This window comes from Mastomys coucha, unplaced genomic scaffold (assembly GCF_008632895.1).
Source record: "Mastomys coucha isolate ucsf_1 unplaced genomic scaffold, UCSF_Mcou_1 pScaffold14, whole genome shotgun sequence".
Taxonomy (NCBI): Eukaryota; Metazoa; Chordata; class Mammalia; order Rodentia; family Muridae; genus Mastomys; species Mastomys coucha.
The window spans coordinates 105,957,972-105,982,611 of NW_022196896.1; the positions used below are offsets into that span (position 1 = coordinate 105,957,972).

At 36.5% G+C, this 24,640-nt stretch overlaps 1 protein-coding gene across 6 annotated transcripts in view; it reads right to left on the reverse strand.

The window, feature by feature from the left end:
- The window catches only part of Cul3 (cullin 3), a 75,381-nt gene that overhangs the window by 27,402 nt on the left and 23,339 nt on the right, over positions 1-24,640 (reverse strand). For all 6 annotated transcript variants that reach the window (XM_031368140.1, XM_031368144.1, XM_031368141.1 and 3 more), the window contains one exon: positions 11,206-11,319. In XM_031368140.1, coding sequence (XP_031224000.1) covers positions 11,206-11,319 — 114 coding nt within the window. The remainder of the gene's footprint in view (positions 1-11,205; positions 11,320-24,640) is intronic.

Consider the following 24,640-nt stretch of genomic DNA (forward strand, 5'->3'; position numbering starts at 1 on the left):
GCACATGCCTTGAATCCCAACACTCAGGAGGCAGAGGCGGACAACGTCTGAGTTTGAGGCCAGTTTGGTCTATAAAAAGTTCCACACAGAGAGTCACTGTCCCAAAAACCTAAATAATCAAACACTCAACAGGAACACAACAAGAGCAACAAGTAAACAACAAACAGTAAGTGGTGGACAGGACAGGATGCAGAGAAGCTGAAGTCTAGTATTCAAGTATGTCAAAAATTAAAACCAGAGTTAGCCTATGACTGAGCAGTCTTATTTCTTGGTACACACCCAAAATACAGAAAGCAGAGCTGGAGAGGCAATGTTCACAGCAGCAATTTTCACAAGCTCTAAAAGTCATAATTAAAATGTGCACTGAGGAATGGATGGGACAAACAAAATGCAGTTTACATATAAAATGGAATATTATTCAGACTTAAAAAAGGAAACAGGCGTATTTCACAACATGGAGGAGAATGTGCTAAGTGAAAAGAACAATTCTGTATTGCTCCACTTACCTCTGGTACACACAGCAGTTAAAATCACAGATGCAAAGAGCAGAATTGGGGACTGGAGAAGATGTTGAAAAAGAGTTCCAGTTTTGTAAGAAAAATTCTACATGGTGTTGTTTACCATAATCTTAAAAATATACACCACTGCCAGACACACACATACACACAGAACAGTGTTTAAAATCATCACCTTAACCTGGACTTATTGGGGCTAAGAGAAACAAGTACAGTTAAAATAGCACTACTGTAACTTAGTATCCCCCCAGTAGTCAGGCACAATGTCCCAGATTAGTACATGGGGGCTGGCTATCCAACAGGCAAAGGTTCTGAAGAGGAAAGACAACCAAACTATCAATCATGAGATGGTTAATTGCTGACATGAGCCTAGCCATATATCAAGAACCCCAATACTTCAGACCGATGGGAACTGGCAAAGCCTTCCTCTGGTTCAAGTCTGAATGTTGGCAGCCTGAGACTACCCATACCCTACAACAGCCTCCTACCAGGATGAGATTATCTAAACCACCTGCCTCCTCATTCAACTGAATACTATAAACTTTGTCTTCTCCACTCAGAAAATCTAAGGGCTGAGTTTCTGGATGGCTGTTGGTGGTCTTCCTTAGAGTATAAGCCCCATCCCATCTCAGCTTTTCTACCACTGGGTCTGTGTCCTTTCTGCATTCTCCCTTAGCCCAGTCAGATTTCCAGAACTAAGCCATGGAGAAAATACAACAATAAAATAAAACAAAATCCAAAACACAACAAAAATAAAGAGAACGCAGCACTAAGATGCTAGCTGGCAGACATGCAGTCCAACAGATCAAGTATGACTATATGGAAAACAGCATGTCTAATACCTCAGGCTTTCAGCTGGGATCTTAAAGGGGCTACAGCCACTATGTAGAAGGCTATATAGCCTAGGGAGGAAAAAGACAAAAACTAACACTTAATAATGGCTTAAGGTACTTTCCACCAGATCATGTTTTCCTATTCGTTGACCTACTAAAACAAACTCAGGCCTTCTTTAGAAGAAAGTATCATCCATTGTCTCTAGTTTTTCACACAAATACCAGCGGTCAGTCCACAGCTATTAACGTTGCCCTCCCTCAACACAAAACAACAAATAACTCAGACTCAAATGTCTGAAAATTTAAATGGGGTGAGGAGAGGTGACAGGTGGGGGTCAAAGGGGGGGACAGTGACACAACCCAGGAAGCCAGTGTTTCATGCCTCTTATCTTACACAGATAATACACTTTAAAATAGAAAGCTGGAAAGAAAACTGTCAGAAAACACACAGAGCAAAATTTATTATTGGAAATCACAAGCAATTCTATAAAAGTTAAAGACATTTAAAGAAGAAAACAAAACAATCTTAAATTTATATTTGCTTTGTAACAAACCCTCAAACTACTAAGTTCAAAAGAAAAGACCATTTCTCAGCAACTGGCAAAATAAACTGTCAAAACCAACTGGACTAAGGATGGGAAGACATGAGACATCTGCTCAACAACCTGATCTAACGAGCATCCATGCAATGCTCCACCTCCAATTCTAGGTTGAAAAACTTTATCAAAGACAGCATTAAAAAAGAAAAAAAGCAAGCCTAGAAAGAAAGACAATATACTACAATTCATGTAACTTGACAAATTTTATTCAAAGTAAATTCTGAGACACATAACCCATATTAAAAAGACCAAAACACTAATTTACTTTTATGTTACACACGTTCTAATTTTATTTCTGCTGCTGTGATTAAATATTCTTCTAAAAAGCAACATAGGTAGAAAAGTCATTAAAAGTTATTTATGCTTGCAAATTCAGGTTACAGTCCATCATTGTGAGGAATTCAGGCAGGAACTTCAAACAGCTAGTCCTACAACATCCACAATTGAGAACTGAATGCATGCATGTTTGTTTGCTTGACTGAAATTCTTTCATTCTCAAAGTCCATTCAAGATCCCCTAGTTAGAAAAAAAAAATGGTACCCCACACACTGGATTGGAACTGCCCGTTATCAATTAACTTAATTAAGACAATCCCTCATGGACTTGTTCAAAGACAGACTCAAGACCCCTCACTGAGAGTCTTCCTAGTTGATTCTGGGTTGTGTCAAGTTGATAATTAAAGCTAGCCACTCCTAAAAACAAAACAGAAACAAACTTCCATAGGCTGATGATTATCAATGGATGGCCAGGTTGCCAGGTTTCAGAGCTTCTAAGTATTCCCATGATGCTTTTAAGAACTACGGATAACTGATCTTGGAAACTGACTTCTTCAAGTGAGACTTTTACTATTATTTTCAACATATAAAGCAAGAAAAACATTTTCAATGTTTTCATAGATTTAATCATCACTGCCAAATTAGGTATGTGAAGCTAGGATTAACTGTTTAAAAGGATTTCTACACTAGAAAATTGCTAATTGAGAAGGAACTGGAAACAGCCACTCATTGAATCTCTTGTCACAGCACAAGTGAATGTTAGTTCAACTCTGGGTTTACCACTAATTCAACTAAAGTATGGATGGCTTGGCTTGTATGACTGACTAGAATATAACCGACACTCTAAGGTGGAACAGCAAAGTGGTAAAGACCACAGGCATGGAATGGAATCCTCTCACTACTCTAGCTAGATAGATACTGAAAAATCTTGATAAATCGATCTCTCTAACCCCAATTCTTAATTCCTATACCTTAAATTTCTTTATCCATAAAATGGAGACAATTTAATATTCAGCTTGTAAGCTGGGTATATAAAGTAGTGGATAGAAAGAGCGATGTAATGAGATATTTACTGCCGTATACTTGGGGAAGTATTTTATTTTTCTTGCGTAACTACTTTTAATACAGTAACTACCTAAAAACAATGATAAAATATATATTGTAAAGACTAAATGATAAAGTGCTTAAAATAGTGCCTGGCCCACACCATGGCTTATGAACGTGTTGTCAACTATCATTAAGTAGATTACTTATCTATTTATCACTGAGATGTGTTGTTGTACCAGGCTGCTATTAATCTACTTTAAGAGTTTCTAAACTGTGATCCACTTAATAGCAACACCAAAGCTCCCTGTTTTCTTCCTTCTCCCCATTCCCCACATATTCTATCTTGCTGTTGCCTTTCAGTACTAAAATAGTTCAAAGCTTTAAAGCTGAAAGAACCTGGAAATTTTAATGATCTAACCAACATACTCTTAACAGATTCTACAGATAGCGTCATGCTCCCTGCCATACAAAGCAAATCTTGTGAGGTACATGAACACATGCGTGCCCATTTCTAGACAGGATCCAGAAATTCCAACCATACACTGAGTTCTCTGACTCCCAGAAAGCACAAGGCTCTTATATAATAACTCTGTTTTATAGATATGGAAAAACAAGATCACCCAGAGCATTAAATAAGTGAAATAATGACAAAGCAGGAACTAAGGTAAGACTATCTTAATCATCTTGAGGCATTTTCTCACTGCTTCAAACTTCCCACATACTCTGAGAGCACTTCAATCCAAAGCAAGCTTTATTCCATGTACTTCATCAGGAAAGTTGTGCTCTAAGCACAAGCCTTGCACACAGGTCAGAACCAGACAGAATCCCAGCCCTGAACTGAGAAACCCTCAGCCAGAACTATCTGTAACTGGTACCTGTTGGAAAAGAGAAAATCAGTCTTCTCCAATGGAATGCCACTACGTATGACGGACCACACTCCAGGACAGGCCCCATACCCAACATAAAATGGTCTCCAGGGTTTTTTTGTGTATGTTTTATTTTGTTAATTTTTTTGTCTTGCTGATTTTTAAAATTTGTTTTGACTTTATTTTTAAGTGGGAGAGAGAGCACGAGATCAACAAGAGAACATGAAGTTAGGTAGGAAGAATGTAGGAGTAAGAATATGATCAAAATATGTGGAAAAAATTAAAAGATATATAAAAAGCCAGTTGTGAATACTCTAGTGAGGTTCAGGCAAAGTGTAAAGGAAGGTCATTGTGATCCATGTGCGCTAAACCCCTTCTGTTCTGGAGGATAAGGCTAAGTCATCTGGGAAATTCTATCAATACTTTCCTGTGCTCCCAGTTTTCAAAGACCAACACATAATGTACTAGTTGGGATTACTGGCCATGGTTTGAGCACATTAGTATGATTTTTACCTTCCTATTAATTCCTTTATCTACTGCCTGGTCCCTTATGTGTTTTTTTTTTCTTTCTCACCTATGCTTTGATATACCTTTAAGAGGTCATGTTAAACATGTTATACGGGGATGGCATATTGTAAGATGAAAAAGCCCATGCTCTAGCCAAGCAATATCGCTACTTCCCCCAAAGATGGAAATGGCTTTCTAGTCCTTTAATGTTAACTGGGGTTGCTAAAGGCAGCCTATAGAACATTTATAAAAATTCTCCTTTGTTATTTATTTCTATAATATACAGAAAAAAATAAACCAGGTGAAATAAACTATTAAATACAACATTATCTTATCAAACACTCAAATATGGCTTGGAACATAGTTCAGTTGGTAGAGTATCTGCCTACTATACATAAAAACTTAAGGTTTCCTCCTTACTATCACAGACAGGATGGTGCACTCATGCAATTCTGGAACCCAGAAGGTGAAGGCAAGGAGGTCACGGTCATCTTCTATTACATAGTAAGTCTGAGGCCAACCCGGATTATACGAGATTTTGTTTCAAAAAATTACAAATATTTTCCCAATTACTAGTTTTCTGGATAATCTAAACTGAAAATGAAACGTGCCCCAAACTATCTTAAAAGCTACACACATAAGGAAAGAATAAACCTAATGCTGGCGAAAGCTCAGTACTTAAATGTATTGAGTTTGGGTCCCAGCATTTACATGATAATGGGTCACAACAAAATGTTAACATCAGTTACAGGTGACCTGATGCTCTTCTTTCTGACCTCCAAAGGCAGCAAGCAGGTACACACACATATATATATATACATACAGGCTGATCAGAACAAACTGGAGTTGTTACACAGAGAGAACAATGAAGCTGGGTCAGTAAGGAGGTGGGAGATGATTCCGGAGGAGTTGAGGAAGGAGAATGAATATGATCAAATACATTATATGACATTCTCAAAGAATTAATAAAGATATAAAAGAATACATACTAATATTTCAAAAATTAATTTACTTCAACACATATATTTTTCTTAGTTTTAAAATGTCATTTTTGGTTTACTTTTAATTAAAAACAGAATAGTACATGTATTTAAAAAGTTTGAGACAGGAAAATGAAGGATACACAGATAAAAAATTTTTTTTTGACTAATGGGATGTAAAGATAATTCTTTCTGAATTTAAAATAAGATTTAGTAAGTATTTTGAAAAGGCAGTCAATCCAAAAAGATCATATTTTATACTGCTTGCACGTGTCTAGCACATACAAAGAGCTGGGCTAGGTGATATGACACAAAACTGTTGTATAGGCATTGCCCCTGTCCTCAATTCAGTCTAGCAGATAAGCCACACAATAGTTAGGACAATAATCCACATTTTTTGAGGATTTGCTTTTAGTGGCTCCTGTAGCAGAATTCCCCCCCCCACAATTAATTTAAATATTAATACAATAAGAAGCATGTGATTAGACAGGGAAAAGGCAGAGCTAAGAGTTTCAGAGACGGGGACAGGAAGAGAAGAGAAGGAAGAGAACAGAGAAGATGGAGAGAGGAGGATGAACCTTATCCACCTTGCTTTATATAGTCACAGGTAACTATGAAATAAAAAGTGATAGAATAATTGAGATAACTTGTCTAATCTAGGTGGGCAGCTTGTATTATTGTCAATTGGTTCTGAAAATATTGTGTGACCGATGTGAATTGAGAAATTACTGATATATAAAACTGAGCGAAAATGTGACAGCTAGCGCAGGGATGGCTGGGAAGGTACAAGCAGCTGGGAAGACTGCTGCCTGGGGCTACCAGGGCAGAGAGTAGCTAGCCTGCAGTAGTAGGGGATGGTGCCTTTTTAAATATTTCCTGTGGAAAATTTTGGAAATAAACAATCCAAAAGGTGAAAATTATACAGCATTTTAATTAAGGACACAAAACCTCACCATCTTATTCTGAACTACCAGACTGAATCATTGCTCTGTCTGGAATTTTTACAGAGTTAGCCAGCAGTCTACCCCCATTCTCTACTTAGGAACTGGGTTTTCAGACCCACAAGTCAACATGACTGAAATTCTTTTATTGAAGTAATTTTCATACTAATTATTATCTGCAAATTTCAGTAAGTGATCAAAACACTAGTAAGAACTGTTCACTTTCCTTGAGACAGGATGCTAACTCACTCTGTGGCTCAAAATGACCTTAACATCCCGATTCTCTTGATTCTGCCTTCCAAGTGCAAAGATCATGTGGGTCACCACTAATTCCACCCCAGCTTTGACAAAAAAAAAATTGTTTAATGAGAACAAGGACAGTTTTTAAAACCTTTCAAAACAAAGGACATGACAATCCCAGAAAATATGAGTGGTATAATCTTTTTTCATAAGGAAAGCAAAACAACAAAACAAACAAAAACATTTAACAACAACAAAAATTCTCTGACAGAAATATGTAAAACAGAACAGAGGAATGGCTGGTGGTGCTTTAAGACTGTATGTGTGTGTTTGTGTATGGTGTGTGTTTGTGTGTGTGTGTGTGTGTAGTCTTAACATACTTGGGCTGGTGAGATGGCTCAGCAGTCAAGAGCACTGACTGCTCTTCCAAAAGTCGTGAATTCAAATTCCAGCAACCACACAGTGGCTTACAACCACCGGTAATGAAATCTGACGCCCTCTTCTGGTGGTTCAAAAACAGCTACAGTGTACTCATTTATAATAATAAATCTTTAAAAAAAAAGAAAGAAAGGAAGGAAGGAAGGAAGGCATTAGACTGACATTGGACCATAGATAGGAACATACGAAATCAGATTCTAGCAAGGGAAGATGTAGGCAACTTGAACTACACTTACAAGCTCACTTGGAAATGGCAAGTTTGAGGTGCCTCCCAGACAATAAACGAGACAGTAACTGGTGCCATCATTTAAACAGATAGTGTCAGCCAAATCTCTGACAATAGTTATATATACAATTTGAGAATTGTATAAAGAAGCACAAAAAACTATAAGAGTAAGTAAAAGAAAAATCAAAAAGTCCAAAGATACCTTGATTTACTGAAGAGGAGGAAGAGGAGGATGTGGAAGAGGAGCAGTAGCTGAGAAGGAAGCAGAAGGTTGGAGGCACACAGTGTTTTGTCACAGTAACCAGGGACCAATATGTTAAAAAAGTGCACCCAGCTGTGCCAAATGCTGCTGAAAAGTAAGTAACAAGGGAGGAGGATTAGCAGTACACTCTGTATCCAGATGTATAACTTCTCCATGGTGATCCCAGTAAGGACGAAATAGAACAAAAACTGAGATAGATGCTTAACTGGTATTTGTTTAGAGTGAATAAAAAACAGAGCAAGCTTCAACATTTGTTAATCAGACATTTACCTGAAAAGAAGCTAAGGACCCTGGGAGAGCTGGGCAGTAGTAGTACAAACCTAGAGCTTGGGAGGCAGAAGCAGGTGGATCTCTGTGTGAGGCAAGCCTATCTACAAAGCAGGGTCTAGGACACCCAGGGTGGTTACACTGAGAAATCCTATCTCCAGAAGGAAAACAAACAAGCAAAACACCCAAGACAAAACCAACCCTGGAAGATGGTGGGCCATCAGAAAAATCTAGTTGAATTTTATCCCAAGCATGCATGGCTTGAACATGTCTGACATTTATGAGATGAATAAAAACAAAACATTAGAATTCCCACTTAAGGGTACAGACCAGGGAGTAGCAGATATGCTCCCTAACATGAGTTAAAAAAACTGGTGTAAGACAGAAGGAGATGCCTTCTGGCATTAACACAGGTGGGGGGAAAAAAGAAGGAAAGGAAAGGAGAGAAGAGAGGAGAGGAGGGGAAGGGAGGGGAGGGGAGGGGAGGGGAAGGGAAAGGAAGGGAAAGGGGAAAGGAGAGGAGGGAAGAGGAGGGAAGGGGAGCAGAGGAAGGGAGAGGAAAGGGAAAGGGAAAAAAGGAAAAAGAAGCAGGCACAGGTCCACCTGATCCTTTCTCTATTCTGAGAGGGAGATAGTAAAACCTTTTTCAGGAAGAAGGCCAGAGGACAGAGCTGAAGACTGATAAGCAATAATCAGGAGAGCTCTCTAACCAGAGAAAAGGAGTCGAAAAGCCAGGCAAGGTAGAGAGTTTTTCTATGGACAAATTCTGACATGGACCCAACTAGCATGAGGTTTCCTTCAGTTGGGCACCTGAAATGGTAGTGTAAGTCACTGGATTTATCCAGTATTGTGCTACCGTATGGATTATCAAAGGCATTAAGGGTAAGAATCAATATTTGTTCATTTTAACAGAGTTTATTACTAGGCCATGCTCTACAATAAATGGTTTGTCTAAACCCCAATAGTACCCAATTGTAATTTTTCATGAGCAACAAGTGGCATGAACTTTCTGTTTGACATAGTCATGTAAGAACTAGAGCCAGTACACAAGCCTTGAGATTTCAGTATTTTTGAAAATGGAAAGGAAACAATGTTTAAAATTGAGTAAACAAATTTAAAAGTTTATTAAGAGACAATCCATAATAAAATTCCAGCCCCTGGTGGTTGTATTATTTGTGTTAGAGAGGTAGTACTAAATTTAAAGTCTCACTCCTTCTAAAACTACAGAAGACAAAAGTAAGCCAACTTCCTTCACACATTTGTTTTCACATGCTATCTTATTTATCCTTTAATTACTAACACAAGCGGAACCTATAACCTGACAGAATGCCATGCTCTGAAAGTGGTTACGTTGGTTGACCTTTTGTTTCCTGCCTGAAAAATAAGGTTGCCTCTCCCCCTTTGCCACTAAGAGCCCTCATAAAATTAGAGGTAAAGACTTGCCTGAGTTCAGTCAGTAGAACAAACAAAACTCTACTTGCTTGTTCTCATTGGAAATACTTTCCAAATTGCTTTATTCTATTAAGTGAAGTAAACTAGGACAAACTTTTCTTGTCATACTGCACCTGAGGAACTTAAAGTAAAACTAAAGAGAGTAAATTAAAGGGTTAAACTAAAATCATTATGTCCAATTCTCCAACATATACACTGACAACAAGTATTGAAGAGATAGCTCTGTGGTCAAGAGCACTGGTTATTTTTCAGAGGACCTAGGTTCGATTCACAGCACACACACTGTTTACAACTCTAACTTCTATTCCACAGGACTCAATGTTCTTTTCTGGCTTCCATAGGCACTGCATGTGCATGGTGAACAGCAAGCAAAGTAAAGACAGACATATATACACATAAGCAGAAAAACAAAAAACATGGATAGTAAGTCATTAAACTTACTAATAATTTTGTAGTGACACAATAAACTGAAATAATTTGGACTCATTCTGTAAGCTTACAAGTATTTTTAAATTGACAATAAAAATCTCAGGCTAGGTGCATAGCTTTAACCTGGACCCTTGGTAGGCAGTTAGGTGGATCTCTGAGTTTGAGCCATCCTGATCTACAGAGTGAGTTCCAGTACAGCCAGGCTACAAAGAGAAAGCCTGGAGGAAGGGAGGGATTGAGGGAGGGAGAGAGGGAGGGAGGAAGGGTTTTCACAAGTCATTTTTCTAAAGATCATTTTCTTGACTAATAAAAAATGAAAAAACAGCAACACCAATAAAGCACAACAAGACTTAAGCAAGCAAGACTGACTGCAGTAATACACTGCAAATATTTACAAAAGAGATGGATAGCAGCTATGAAAACTATAACTATGAGAAACTTTCTATTATATGACATATTTGTTATTATAAAATTTGGCTTTCAATTCGTATTGTCATTTAACTGCCTTTACCTCAGGAAGTATTAACAAAGGCTTTTTTAAAATATTTTTTATTTTGAAGCACAGTGCTAAATATTAAGAAAACATTGTTTTCCTCTCCTTTTCCTATGAATGCTTGAACCTAGTAATGCAGGCGCATATGCCTGTGAAGTCCAATTCTTTCTCCTCATTCTTTTGGGGGAAAGGTCTCCTAACCAAACCCAGAATTTGCCAATACAGATAGATATTTAAGTCGTTAAATTTCTCTGGGGCCCCTTAACTTCACATTTCAAAGCTGGAAATACAGATGAGCCACCACACACACTCAGCACTGGTATGGGGTCCTGAAGATCCAAACCCCAGCCCTCTTGCTAGCTTGCCAAGTGTTTTAACACTGAGATGTCTCACCTCCCAAGCCCAACAAAACAATTTTTTTAAGTCATGCCTTTTTAATGTTTTAAACATGCATGATGAAGAATTCATTGACACAGGTCAAAGGTGTCCTTTACAAAGGACGTATTTTTACTTAAAAATCAAAATACAGGACGTGGAGAGATGCTCAGTGGTAAAGAGTACTTGCTGCTCTTGCAGAGGACTTGAGTTTCAGTTCCTATTGCCCACATGGTAACTCACAACTACCTGGAACTCCAGTTCCTGGAACAGATACAATGTTCTCTGACCTCTATGGGCACTGCAGCACATGGCACACACATAAGCATGCAGGCAAAACACTTCTATATAGAACAGTCCTATAAAAAAAAAAAAAGAAACAAAACCCCAAACTACCTTCAACAAAAATCTAGCCAGCACCCAACTAAAATTGATAAAAGTCATGAAAAACGCTACTTACCATATACATTAGTATGTCTCTAATCATCACCATGGCTGTTTGATGATCATTCCAAGCTTGATTTAGTGTTTGAAGAAAGTTGTTATTCAATGAATTTAGTACATCTTCTCGCACCTATTAACAGAACAGTTCATTAGCTTATTTATGCACATAAACACTCATACAAATATATGCACATAAATTTGTTCAATAAAATAATCAAGTAGAATCCTTAGCTTTAAATCAAATAATTGTTATTGGCCAGGCAGAAGTTTAATCTATACCTTACACAGAGCAGACTACCAAATGTGCTCACTTTCAGATTTCTCTCCTGAATTCCAGAATCAAAAAAGCAACCTCCTAGGCTTAATATAAAATAACATTTCACATCCTTACAAAAAAGGCTTTATTCTTAGCCCCAGACTACTACAGTCATGAAATTTCCTAGTACTCTTTGCCAGGTACAAAGCTCAAGACCAGTGATATGGAATCAAACTGCCTGAGTGCTGTCAATGCTAGGCCACTGGTGAGCTCCGTGACTCTAGAAAAGTTATTTCACCTATGGACCGTGGTTTCTTGACATATAAAATAGTATCCTCTTAAAGGATTGAAATGAGAACAATATACTAAAGAACTTAACTCTCCAAGGACAAAAAAACCCCGTAAACCTCTAGCAACAACCATGTTTGGCCACTGTCACTCAAATCACTAGGCCTTACTTCACTTTCTTCTACTCAAATTTAACCCCCAGTCTTCCCGACCTCTTCCTCCCTTTCTCCCTCCCTCCGTCCCTCTACCACTTGTACTATTTCAATATAATCTCTCTACAGATACTATTTCTCTCTCTTTATCCTGTTTCACCTTTCTTCCCACTATTCACTGCTATCTGTCTACATTACCTATCTATTTATTGCTTCTTCCACTAAAATCTAAATGCCTCAGTGGTGGCAGAATGTCTCTCTTTTTAGTGTTCTTCCTCTACAAATAATATAGTGCTTGGTATATAGAAGATCATATCAACTATCAGTCACTTTAACAAGCTAAGATTTTCATGAAGTTCCCTCATATCTGAAATGTCCTCTTAGTCCAATCATAACAAAAGACCATGTAAATTTCCCTTTCCCAATTTACAAGCTTGCTACCACCTTCTCTAGTTAGCGTTTCCTGCTATGGTATCAGCTCAATGAAAAGATTATTTGTGCAGAAGACAGATTTCTCCTATGCTTATAACTTTAGGATGAAGAAGTAATGTAGCGGTATCTCAAGTTTTTATAATTCTTTGAATTTCCACAGTTGGAACCTTCATACCTATGTGCCTCACATCCAGAGTCAAGTAACAATGAATCAAAAACATTTGGAAGAAAATGCCTGTGTTCTATTGAAAATGTACACACCTCTCATCCTTGTCATCATTACCCCCAAACACCACAGCATAAAAGCCTTTTGGAACATCGGCACTGTATTTGCTATATGTAATTTAGAAATGAGTTCAAGTATAGAAGAGGACGTGTTGGGAGGTATGTGCACGCAGATTTCACAATAAAGGAGCCAACCAACTACAGAGTTTGGTTGCTATGGGGACGAGAAAGCAACCCAAGAGGATAAAAAATGAGTACTATGCTGCCAGTCTCTACAAATATTTAATTCCAACACCTTCTATGGACCAACACAACGCTCATTAACTCTAGCCTAAACAGGTTTGTAACACCAAACATATGTTAAACCTTGTCAAGTTATGGAGAATCTCAGGCCATGATGCATTTCTGAAACACATGAATTAATGAACTCAGGTATACGTATCTATAAATCTGAGTTGTAAGTACATAAAAATAAAATGTCATTCCACAGAAGACCAATTATTAAGTGGGCAGAAGCAAAGATTAAACATATTGAATGCCCTCAACATACAACAGACTAAGTTAAAACCAGGAAGATTGTATCTAATTTATTTTTTAACTTTTGAAGAAACATTCCAACAGCTATTTATTTTATTTAGTGGGTGTGTATGGATGTGTGGGTGACACTTTGTCCATGTGGAGGTAACAAAATAACCCATAGAAGTTTGTTCTCTATATCCCATTAAGTCCTGGGGATTGAACTTAGATCATCAGGTATGACAGGAAGTGCTATCCCACTTTTTTCCTTATGTGCTGAAGAAAGGTAGCTATTAGATTTTTTAAAAAAGATTTATTTATTTGTTTTATGAATATTAATACACTATAGCTATCTTCTGACACACCAAAAGAAGGCATGGGATCCCTACTACAAATGGTTGTAAGCAACCATGTGGTTGCTGGGAATTGAACTCAGGACCTCTGGAAGAGCAGTCAGTGCTCTTAACTCCTGAGCCATGTCTCCAACCCTAGCTATTACATTTTAATAATGGGATCATACATATAACCTACCCAATGTACAGTATGAAAACTACTAACCTATCTCATGAACCCAGAAATTGGCCTATTTTAGTTTTGTAAGATTAATAAGCACCTTAATTTTAAAGTTTTGCCGCTAGATGTGCTCCATGAGTACATTATTATCAAAAGAGGAAAAAATATGCTAGTTGATAGGGCTATGATAATGAAATACTTTCACATAATAGGGGCAAATTTGTTAAAATATGTATTAATGAGTAAGTATATGAGTATTAAGTCTAGATAGAGCTTATAGGGTGCAAAGTAGTGAACACACATACAACACAAAAAAAGCAGCATCTTAAAACAGTCTTCAAACTTCTTATAGTGCAGGGGATGACTAAGGACCCAAGAACCAGGAGGAGACAGATGATTCTGAGTTCTCCAAAGATAGCTTTAAATTACATAGCAAGACCCCTACCACTACCAAATCTGTACAATCTACATATGAAAATCATGTATGCCAAATACCAAAGCATCTAGCCAACTATATTGAGTTTAATATAAACTCTATTGGAAACACATTTCCTTTTTCCCTTTCTTTCTCTTATTTTTGTTTATTTGAGACAGACTTTCTTTGTATAGCCCTGGATTTCCGGGAACTAGCTTTGCAGATCAGCCTGACCTCAAACTCAGAGATGCTTCTGCCTTCTGAGTGCTGGGTTAAAGGTGTGAGCCACTATCTATCTGGGTATACATTTCAAATCAAGAAATTAGTTTTAAATGCACCTGACACATTTGTTCAATGAATGAAAAACTGACCAATCTAATAAGAACATAGTAATATGAAGAATGTTCTCTAAAATGTACTGATTTATACACTTGAAAATGTCAGCAAATATTTCATGTAATATAATATTTACAATTTATATCAGTGTAGTGGTTTGATTGAGATGTCTTCCATAATTCCTGGACATTAGAATATTTAGTCACTTGTTGGTGACTGTAAGATTAGGAAGTGTCCCTGCTGAAGAGAGTATGCTGCTGGAAGCCACTTTGAGGATTCAAAAGCCATGTGCTGTTTCTAGTGACCTCTTAACAGAGCTTCCTGTTTGAGGTGAGATATGCGCTCCCAGTTATTCTGGCCTCCATGACTGCTGTACGTCTGTTGCCCCATCATTATCAATCCTAAACCCCTGGAACTGTAAGCCTTAAATAAACTCTTCCCTTTATATGTTGCTTCAGTCATGGTGTTTTATTACAGTAACAGAAAAGTAACTATGACAATCAGCCTCTGGGCAAAATTAAAAAGACATCAACCATCATTTTTCAAAGAATGAGACCAACAATCAGTTATAGTGAACTTTTACCAAGTAGAAACTATCTGACTAAAAGTTGTTTTATGATTGTTTTATTGGTTAAAGACCTGCTGGGATACAAACCCAAGTATTCTGCAGGAACAGCAAGTGTTCTTAACTCCTGACCTTTCCCCAGCCCCGTGATTATTATTATTATTATTTTTTAAACAACTGGGCACATACACAAAACCTAACAAAAACGAAGTATCTTAGACACAGCTGTTATTCTATTCATATTTATTCCAGACTATACAGTAAGAAAATTCTTTTAACAATTTCCCACAAAATGTTTGTACCCTTAGGTAATAAGTGTATTTATTCAAACACAATTCAAAGTAAAAATAAGATAAAATTCAACTTTAATAAAAATTAACACCTTTTTAAAGGAAAGCAAGTTGACACAGAAACTAAAATGTACATTAAGTTAGTGACTTGTTTTCAAAATTAACACAAAAATTGGAAATAGCAGAACAACATGTGCCTGTGTAGTAACACTATTTATTGTTAATCTATTAATATCACCATTACTTTTTTCCACTAGCAAGGTAAGTGACCAGAACCTGCTGTAGAGGCAGTAATAAAGGGACTAGTATACACCAAATACTGAAAGAAAACTTACATTAAATTCATCCAGGTGAAGAGTTGACATTTGAAGAGCAACACAAGAAGAAACACGAAGAAGTAACCACGTCAGAAGTTAAGAGTAAGATGGGACCAACTGTGATGAGAAGGAAAACAAGCAGCGGAGAACTAATGGCTGGGTGTGGTACTTGGCCTTGCAAAAGAATAAGAGTCTCACAATACAGTGGATCAGTCTACTGAAAATTAAAACCACTTAAAAACTTTTGAAAAATAGATTACAGTCAAGAGAATGAAAAGACCAGCACTGGCTACAAAGACCTATCTGATAAAAGACTGTAACTGAAAGCATTCAAGGAACTTTAAAATTTTAATAAAATACTGAATAACTCTATTTTTAAAATGGGCAACAAAAGGTACCTAACTAAAGATAATCTGACAACAAATAACTGTATGAAAAAATATTCAACACCATGCCACAAGGGATAATATGGCAGAGATCATACAGGCCTATTCGATGGCTAAAGTAAAACACAGTCAAAACCTAATGTTAACAAATACATGTAACAGGAAGCCTTTTATTCACTGTTGACAGGAATGCAAGTAAGCAGTTTTCATTGAGAGCAAACAAACAAAAGTCTTCAATACAAAAGTCAACAGACTGGCACATGCAAACAGTGAAATACTACTAAGCACTAAAAGGAAAGACGGAAACAGGATGTGAAGAAGAGACTTCAATGCAGCAGTCAAGCACACAGTCCATCTCAGCAAGCTGTATGCTGTGTGACTACAATTATATGATATTCTGGAAAAGGCAAAACTAAGAAATCAGTAAAATACTGGGTTGTCAGTACAGAATGATGGGGGTGGGGAGATAGCCAAAGAATTCAGTAGACTGTAATAGTTACGTACATCCCCAAATATACATTTAAATCCACAGAATCACCTTACACTAAAGTTCATGTTAGCTATCTGCATGGTAATGAGGCATCAGTATTGGTTTAAAAAAAATGTACCACTCTATAAAAGAATGTTGGTTGAGGGGGATGCAGTGAGAGCCAGGACATGAGAAATTGCTGTACCTTCCATTTAATTTTGCTAAAAATCTAAACTTTCTCTGGAAAACAAATGACATGTAAACAACTTCTGGGGCCCTCACAAATCTAAAGGCAGGCAATACACAAAAGTAAAGTGCTACCTAGGCAACTCTGAGAAGGTCCAGGTGCAGAAGACCTACACTGGCTTAAAGAAGTAGGCCAGCCTTGCTAGCTTTTGCAATACTTCAACACCACTGTTATTATTGTAACAGTATTTATATAATTCTGGCTCCTGATAATAATATTGGTTGTATTTGCAAAGCATCATGGAAAAGGGTTATACTATAATGAAAATATATTATGTGAGATAAAATTTAACTGTCACCCTAACTTGTTAACCATGGCTTTTTAAAAAAAGATATAAACCGGACTCCATCAGAAAACTTAAAAGTTTTGTTCTACAGATGTTCATACAAATGAGAAAAGTAAAGTCACAGAGGGAAAAAAAAACTAAATAAATCAAACAACTCAATAAAGGCAAAGGACTCAATTTTAAAAATGGACACGTCTTGAACAGACACTTCATAAAAGAGGAAAAGCAGAAGGCAATTTTTCAAGGAGAAATTATTAACCATGTTAGACAGTATCAAGTAACCACTGACAGCATCAAGTGCTGACAAAGATATGGAGCAAATGAAAGCAAATTAGTACAGCCATATACATACAGAGCTAGGCATTTTTATGAAGTTATACAATACAAACTTATACGCCCCAGCAATCTCATTCTAAATATTTATCCCAGAGGAATTAAAATTTATTCACACAAAATTTGCACACATATTTATAAGCCTTATTCACAATCTCAAAAACTGTATACAAGAATCATCTTTCATTAAACATAGGGTAACTGGATGAACAAATGGTAATTCTATGAGACAACAGAGTATGAACTGATCATTAACAAAAGGAACCAACTGAATTGGTGGAAATAATTACACTCAAAGAAGTTGGTCATTTAAGGTAGTAAACTGTGGTGTCAGTTACAAAATATCCTTCAAAATATAAGATTGTAGTGAAAAGAGAACTGACCAGTAGTTATAGAGATGAATAGACATGGAGTGCATAGCTATAAAGGGAGTATTCAGAGTTTTGCAGGGTAAAGGAACTATTCCACATTGATGGTAACGGCAGCTGCACCAATCTGTACACATGCTAAAATTCATAAAGAACTAAATATGAAAACAAAAGCCAATTTGTATATATTCATTAAAAAATTGGTAATAAGGGCTGGAGAGATTGCTCAGCGGTTAAGAGCACTGACTGCTCTTCCAGAGAGGTCCTGAGTTCAATTCCCAGCAACCACATGGTGGCTCACAACCATCTGTAATGGAATCCAATGCCCTCTTCTGGTGTGTCTGAAGACAGCTACAGTGTACTTATATATAATAAATAAATAAATCTTTTTTAAAAAATGATAATAAAATTCTTAAGTTGGACCTTGTCAAAAACTAAAATTCAACAAGCATTGTTTTTCGAGACAAGGTTTCTCTGTGTAGCCCTGGCTGTCCTGGAATTCACTCTGTAGACCAGGCTGGCCTCAAACTCAGAAACTCGCCTGCCTCTGCCTCCCAAGTGCTGGTATCAAAGGCGTGCGCCACCACTGCCCGGCTCAACAAGCATTGTTAAAACAACTTAAATGTCAAAAAATTATGGAATCATTAAATAACTTTAACATATTAAACTAATAGTGCAACAAACTAGGTTTGCATACCACTTACTTCTGTGAATACAGCTTTTTCTTAAATTTTTAAAAATTTCAACTTTAGCTAAGATTAAAGTAGAATTATTGAATCAAGAGGAAATCTTTTCTTTTTCAGTAATAAAACTTGTTTACCCACAAACGAAGTTCAAGCTACAATACATATATTAAGTCAATGAAGCTCCTGTCATACAGAAGAATAAGACCTGACATTACAGGGGGCAGAATATTCAATTCTCTGGGCTTGGGTTTTTATATCCAAGAGTTTCTGTAGACAAGAAGGCTAATGCTAGGCCACAGGAGATAATCTGATAGAATATTCCACTCTCCAATACACAATTTTAACCATTAATAAAACCTTTTAAATTTTAATGGCCAAGGTCAAAAACCCCAAAGAACCAAATGCCTAGCTAAAACAGAAACCATCACCTAAAACAAAATAACATGTATAAAATTCTATTAAGTTTATCAAAACTGTAACCAAGCCATGTATGTAATTAGTAACAAAGCAGAAGTAAAAATTGAGGACTTCCTTTAATAATCAAACTACAAATATTTAGTCCAAATATAAGACAAATCTCTTCATTTCATTCACTGAAAACATAAACATGTTATTAAAATAGGGCATGAATTGTGTGGGATACATGCTAATTTTGCCAAGAACATTAAAAAGTACAAGAAAGGCACAGCTCTGGGCATATTGTTCTAGAAATCTGTGGTATTTTAATCATCACTATGAAACCAAAATAACCAAAATCATCATTTTTCAGACAACTCTATATAGGATCTCTGACAAAGTCACTTACTTGGTCTCATCTGCAGCCTATTTCTTACACAAAGTATGACTGTGATTAATCATACCTGTGATTTCCTATCATGCCTGAAGTGCCTTACTAATCAGATACGATTTTTTTATTTTTGTGTTTAAAGGCAATTTTCTAGGACTGTGAAATAACAGTCACTAGATGCCTGCTAAATAACTCTAGGACATCTAACATTTACATGACCTACAAAAAACCCATCTGTTTCTACTTATAAATGTGAGTCTTGTATTAACTGTATGTGGTTAGGTAGGGTCGTTAACTTTATACATTTTTCAAAGGAATGCTATTAAACAACATACAGTCATATATCAAACTCATACATTATGAAGAGTGTTAGCACTTAAGACTACAGGTGTTGCTATCCTTCCCTCTAAAACAGAAATAGTAGCATTAGTTAATGCACGATGCCACAACTCCAACTACTTCTATCTTTAACATGAATTTGGTGACTAAATATTGCCATTATTCACTTACATTCTTTAGATATCTGTATCTCAAACCAAACATCTATCAAAACCAAAGGAAAAATTTATTGTATAGCTTTTTCAACTTTCCAAAAATCCATAAATGAGCTTCCTGAATGTCTGTCATAAAACTCATTATTAGTTAGGCTGACCATATCATTCTAATTACTTTTCATTAACTGTTGAGAATAAAGGTAGGAATTAAAAACATCACCCCAATAACTTTAACAAAACACTACTATATTCCCTAGAAATTTTTCTGATTGATTCCCCATTTTTCTATTAGTAATTTACTAATATATAGTTAATAATATACCTTTAAGGGTTCACAAAGATCACACAAACTCTGAATCTCAAATCAAATATTCCACCACCAGTCTTTCTTTTAAATGCCTAAAATCTTACAAAGAAATGAAGTCATAGTATCAGATAACAGTTACCATTCAAAATATATAAAAACCCTTTCTTGTACTGACAAACTATGACAACTTCCATCAGGCAAAGCAAGGTGCTATAACACTACAGTAGGATATGATGCATTAAATCACTTTATAATCTCTACAGTAGAGCAATAGGAGGATTAATTTTAGACTCAAAAGTAAAGTTACAGAAAGTTTGGGGATGTATATTTTCATAATTTCATACATTAAAGATATACACGTTAGGACAAAGAGGAAAGCATGTAAACTTGGTACTTCTTGAGAAAAAAATATTTATTTTGTGTAGATGGAAGGTCAGAGAAAAACTTGCCAGAACCAGATCTCCTTTCATCATGCGGATCCCAGGGACTGAATTCAGGTTGTCTGGCACTAAGTGCCTTTCCTGGAAAAGCCTTCTTGTCCAGTTTAAGAAGCATTCATTTTAATATTCCAAATTTTGTATGCATACTTGTTTTGCCTGCATAAGTTTTTCTATCACAGTGCATGCAGCAGCCAAAACATTGTCAGATGTTCTGGGACTGAAGTTGCAGTTGTGAGCCACCATGAGTGCTGAGAATCAAATGAGGTCCCTTAGGAGATCACCCAGTCTATATATTTGAAGTTCTAACCAGAACAGTAAGACAACTAAAGGAATCAACAGGATACAAACTGGATAGAAGCCAATGTATTGCTATTCACAATTCATTGTATATACGTGTATATACACACATATATATATATATGATAGTATGTATGTGACCCCCAAAATTCTACCAGAGAACTCCTACAACTGATAAACACTTTCAGCAAAGTGGCTGGGTACAAATTAAAAAAATATTAGTGGCCCTCTATACAAATGATAAATGGGCTAAGAAAGATATTAGCCTTTCACAACGGCCACAAATAATATAAAATATCTTAGTGTAACTATAACCAAGCAAATGAAAGACCTGTATGACAAGAATTTCAAGTCTCTGAAGAAAGAAATTAAGGAAGATATCCGAAGATGGAAAGTGCTCCCATGCTCATAGAGATAGGCAGGATCGTACAATGTAAAAATGGCCATTGTACCAAAAGCAATCTACAGATTCAATCCAATTCCTATCAAAATTCCTACACAATTCTTTACAGATCCTGAAAGAGCAATTCTCAACTTCACACGGAGAACCAAAAACCTATGATAGCTAAAACAATCCTGTACAATAAAAGAACTTCTGGATGTGTTACTATCCCTGATTTCAAACTGTACTAAGAGCAATAGTAATAAAAACCACATGGTACAGACAGGTTGATCAATGGAATCGAATTCCAAGATTCAGAAATAAAGCCACACACCTACAGACACTTCATTTTTGACAATGAAAATAATGAATGAATGAAAATACAATGAAAAAAAGAAAGCACCTTCAACAAATGGTGCTGGTCTAAGTGGATGTCTACATGTAGAAGAATCCAAATAGATCCATAATGATCACCCTGCACAAAACTCAAGTCCAAGTAGATCAAAGACCTCATCATAAAACCAGATATACTAAATAGAGAAGAAAGTGGGGAACAGCCTTTAATGCACTGGTACAGGAGAAAACTTCCTGAACAGAACACCTGTAGGTCAGATACTAAGATCAATAATTAATAAATGGGACCTCAAGAAACTGAAAGGCAAAGGACACCATCAATAATAGAACAAAATAGCAACCTACAAAATGGGAAAAGATCTTCTCTAGTCCCATAGCTGATAGGACTAAAATATCCAAAATAGATAAAGAACTCAAGAAATTAAACATCAACAAGCCAAATAACCCAACTTAAAAATGGGGTACAGAGCTAAAAAGAATTCTCAGAGGAACCTAATGGCCAAGTGGTACTTTAATGTCCAAAGTCCTTATTCATCAGGGAAATAAGTGCAAATAAAAAATGACTCTGAGATTACATCTTACACCTATCTGAATGGGTATGATCAAAAGATCTAGTGACAGTAGATGCTTGCGAGGATGTGGAGTAAGGGGAACACTCCTCTACTGCTGATGGTAGTGAAACTTGTATAGTCACTTTGAAATCAATTTGGTGCTTTTTCAGGATTGGTCATAGTTCTAGCCTAAGACCCTGCTACATCACTCCTGGGCATAGTCTCATTAAGATGCTCCACCACACCACAAGGACACTCGCTCAACTATGTCCATAGCAGCTTTATTCGTAATAGCCAGAAACTGGGAACAACTGAGATGTCCCTTAACTGAAGAGTGGATAAAGAAAAAGTGGTACATTTATTTACAGAATGATATACTATTTGGTTACTAAAAAAACAAGGACACCATGAAATTTGCAGGCAAATAGATATAACTAGAAAATATCATCCTGAGTGAGGTAACCCACACCAAAAAAGACAAGCATGAAATGTACTCACTTATACAAGGACAATAGCCAGAAAGTACAAGACAATCATACTATATAATCTTTAGACCCAAAGAAGTTAAGTAACAGGGAGGGCACAAGGGAGAATGCTTGAATCTCACTCAGAAGGCAATAAAAATAAAATAGGTATTAGAGGTGGAGGGAGGGGGGACCTAGGTGGGAAAAGGCAAGGGGAGGGGAATAGGGATGAGTATCAGATGTGCAGAACAGGGGTGGGGAGGACCGGACTTCTCGTGGAGGGAGGGGAAATCAACCCACCCATAAAACCTTTGACCCAAAACATTGTATCAAGGGATTTTAGCAGACAACCTTTTCTCTGATTCCTATTATCACCTTAAACAACTCTAATATCCAACAAAACAGGCTCAGTTTCTCACAAAAGCTTTAAGTTAAAAGTATAAGATGGCACAAGAATTTAAAGTAAAAGTCAATGAACCACAGAATGGGGTTGGCATTAAGTACTCTACACTGTCAGCTCCATTTGAAGTCACCTTCTTTTAAAACTTTAAAAATAATGGCTCCTTCCAGGAATACTTAAGACCCAAAGCTCTTATAGTACTTCTCAAAATCTAAGGCATTGCTACAGATGCCTCTGAAGGAATTTTTCCACTCCAGCCACCTACACACTGAGCAAATGCATACCTGACTTCTTTCTTATGCTGTATTTACCTATTGGAACTATTATTTGTCTTTGTCATGATAAATCTTTATCCTTTAACAGCTGCCGAAAATTGACCTTTTTGTGTCTTGCCTTGAACTTCCCAGGCAAAATAATTTGTCATCCAATTCTGATTACTTTATTAAAGCTTCTTGTTAGAAGGGACTCTTTTTGGATGGATGAGGACAAACTGGATCTGAACTAAAACTAATGAAACGAGCAATGAATTTGTAGATACGCTAATGGAAATCTTTCTCCTATGTTCCGACCAATAAACAGTCTTCTTAATGGTTGCTATCATTGTATTTTATGTATAAATGCAATTAGACTAGCTCTCTACATTGCTTTACATTTACCTAAGAACAAGAGGAGGTCTAAAAAAGTTTTAATATAAAAGTTAAGTCTTCTCAACTAACTGGCCTACATTCAAAGCTTTAAAGTTATCAACTTCATTTCTACAACTAGGGCCCTCAGGTAAACATTTCTTAAATTATCTATCTACAGATATAACATTTAATACATTAATTCTCCTCACCTAAAATATGGGAGGAAAAAAATATCAAGTCTCTGAGAAACTGGTTTACAGATAAAATTTTCTACCAAAGAGAGTAACTAAAAAAAAAAAAAAAGAAGAAGAAGAAAAAGAAAGCAAGCAAGTTGTTTGTTCTATAAGTACGACTTTGCATCTGCAAATCAATTCAAAATAGAAAGTTATCTAAAATTTTAAACTCTGGCCTCTTCATAGTTCCAATTTCACCTTCTGTAAACTAAAGCATTTAGAAGTAAAGCATTTAGAAGTAAAGTCAGAATTACAACCCACAGATCCAAGTGTGTCAATCTAAACCTGACATGCACACAAAGGCCAGGACGATAATAAAATCACATCAAACCTAATGTGTTCTTGGTCTTACTAAGCAAGGGCTTACTGTGCACAAATTTATGGTTTGGACTGTGAGTAGTGAGTATCAGAAACTGTGTTTCCAAGTCTTAATAACCTAATGTGACAAGTGTGGTGGCTCATGGATAAGGAGGCTTATGATAGCCAGTCTGAGGTAAACCTGGATTATACAGGGAGATTCTATCTCAAAACAAAGAAACAACCCGACATGAGGATGTATGACTTTAATCCCAGCAGTCAGGGGGCAGAGGCAAAGGCAGAAATGGAGCAAGAAGCAAGTGGGTAACCTGTTTAAGGCCAGTCTGTTCTACACATTGAATTCTAAGCCAGCCAGGTCTATGATATACTCAAACTCTGTCTCAGTAAATAAATACATAAATATTAAAAGGGTAAAAATTTTAAAATAAAGTCACTGAAAGCCAAAGTAACACCCAAAAATTTATCATGCACTCCTTATTTAAGCTTCATTTTAGAAATCAATAAAATCCAAAAAAAGTCTAATTATTTTCTCAAGATCACTAGAAACAGAATTAGCCTATTAGCCTTTTAGGTGCCATTCTCATTTCTACTTAGTACTTTCCCCACTGTAGCAACATCCAAGTTACTTATTAAATAAATGCTCAGCAGAAGGCAGAAGAATAATGTCCTTACTACAGGACAACCCCAGAGACTTGTCAGTTACATTTAGCATCCTAAA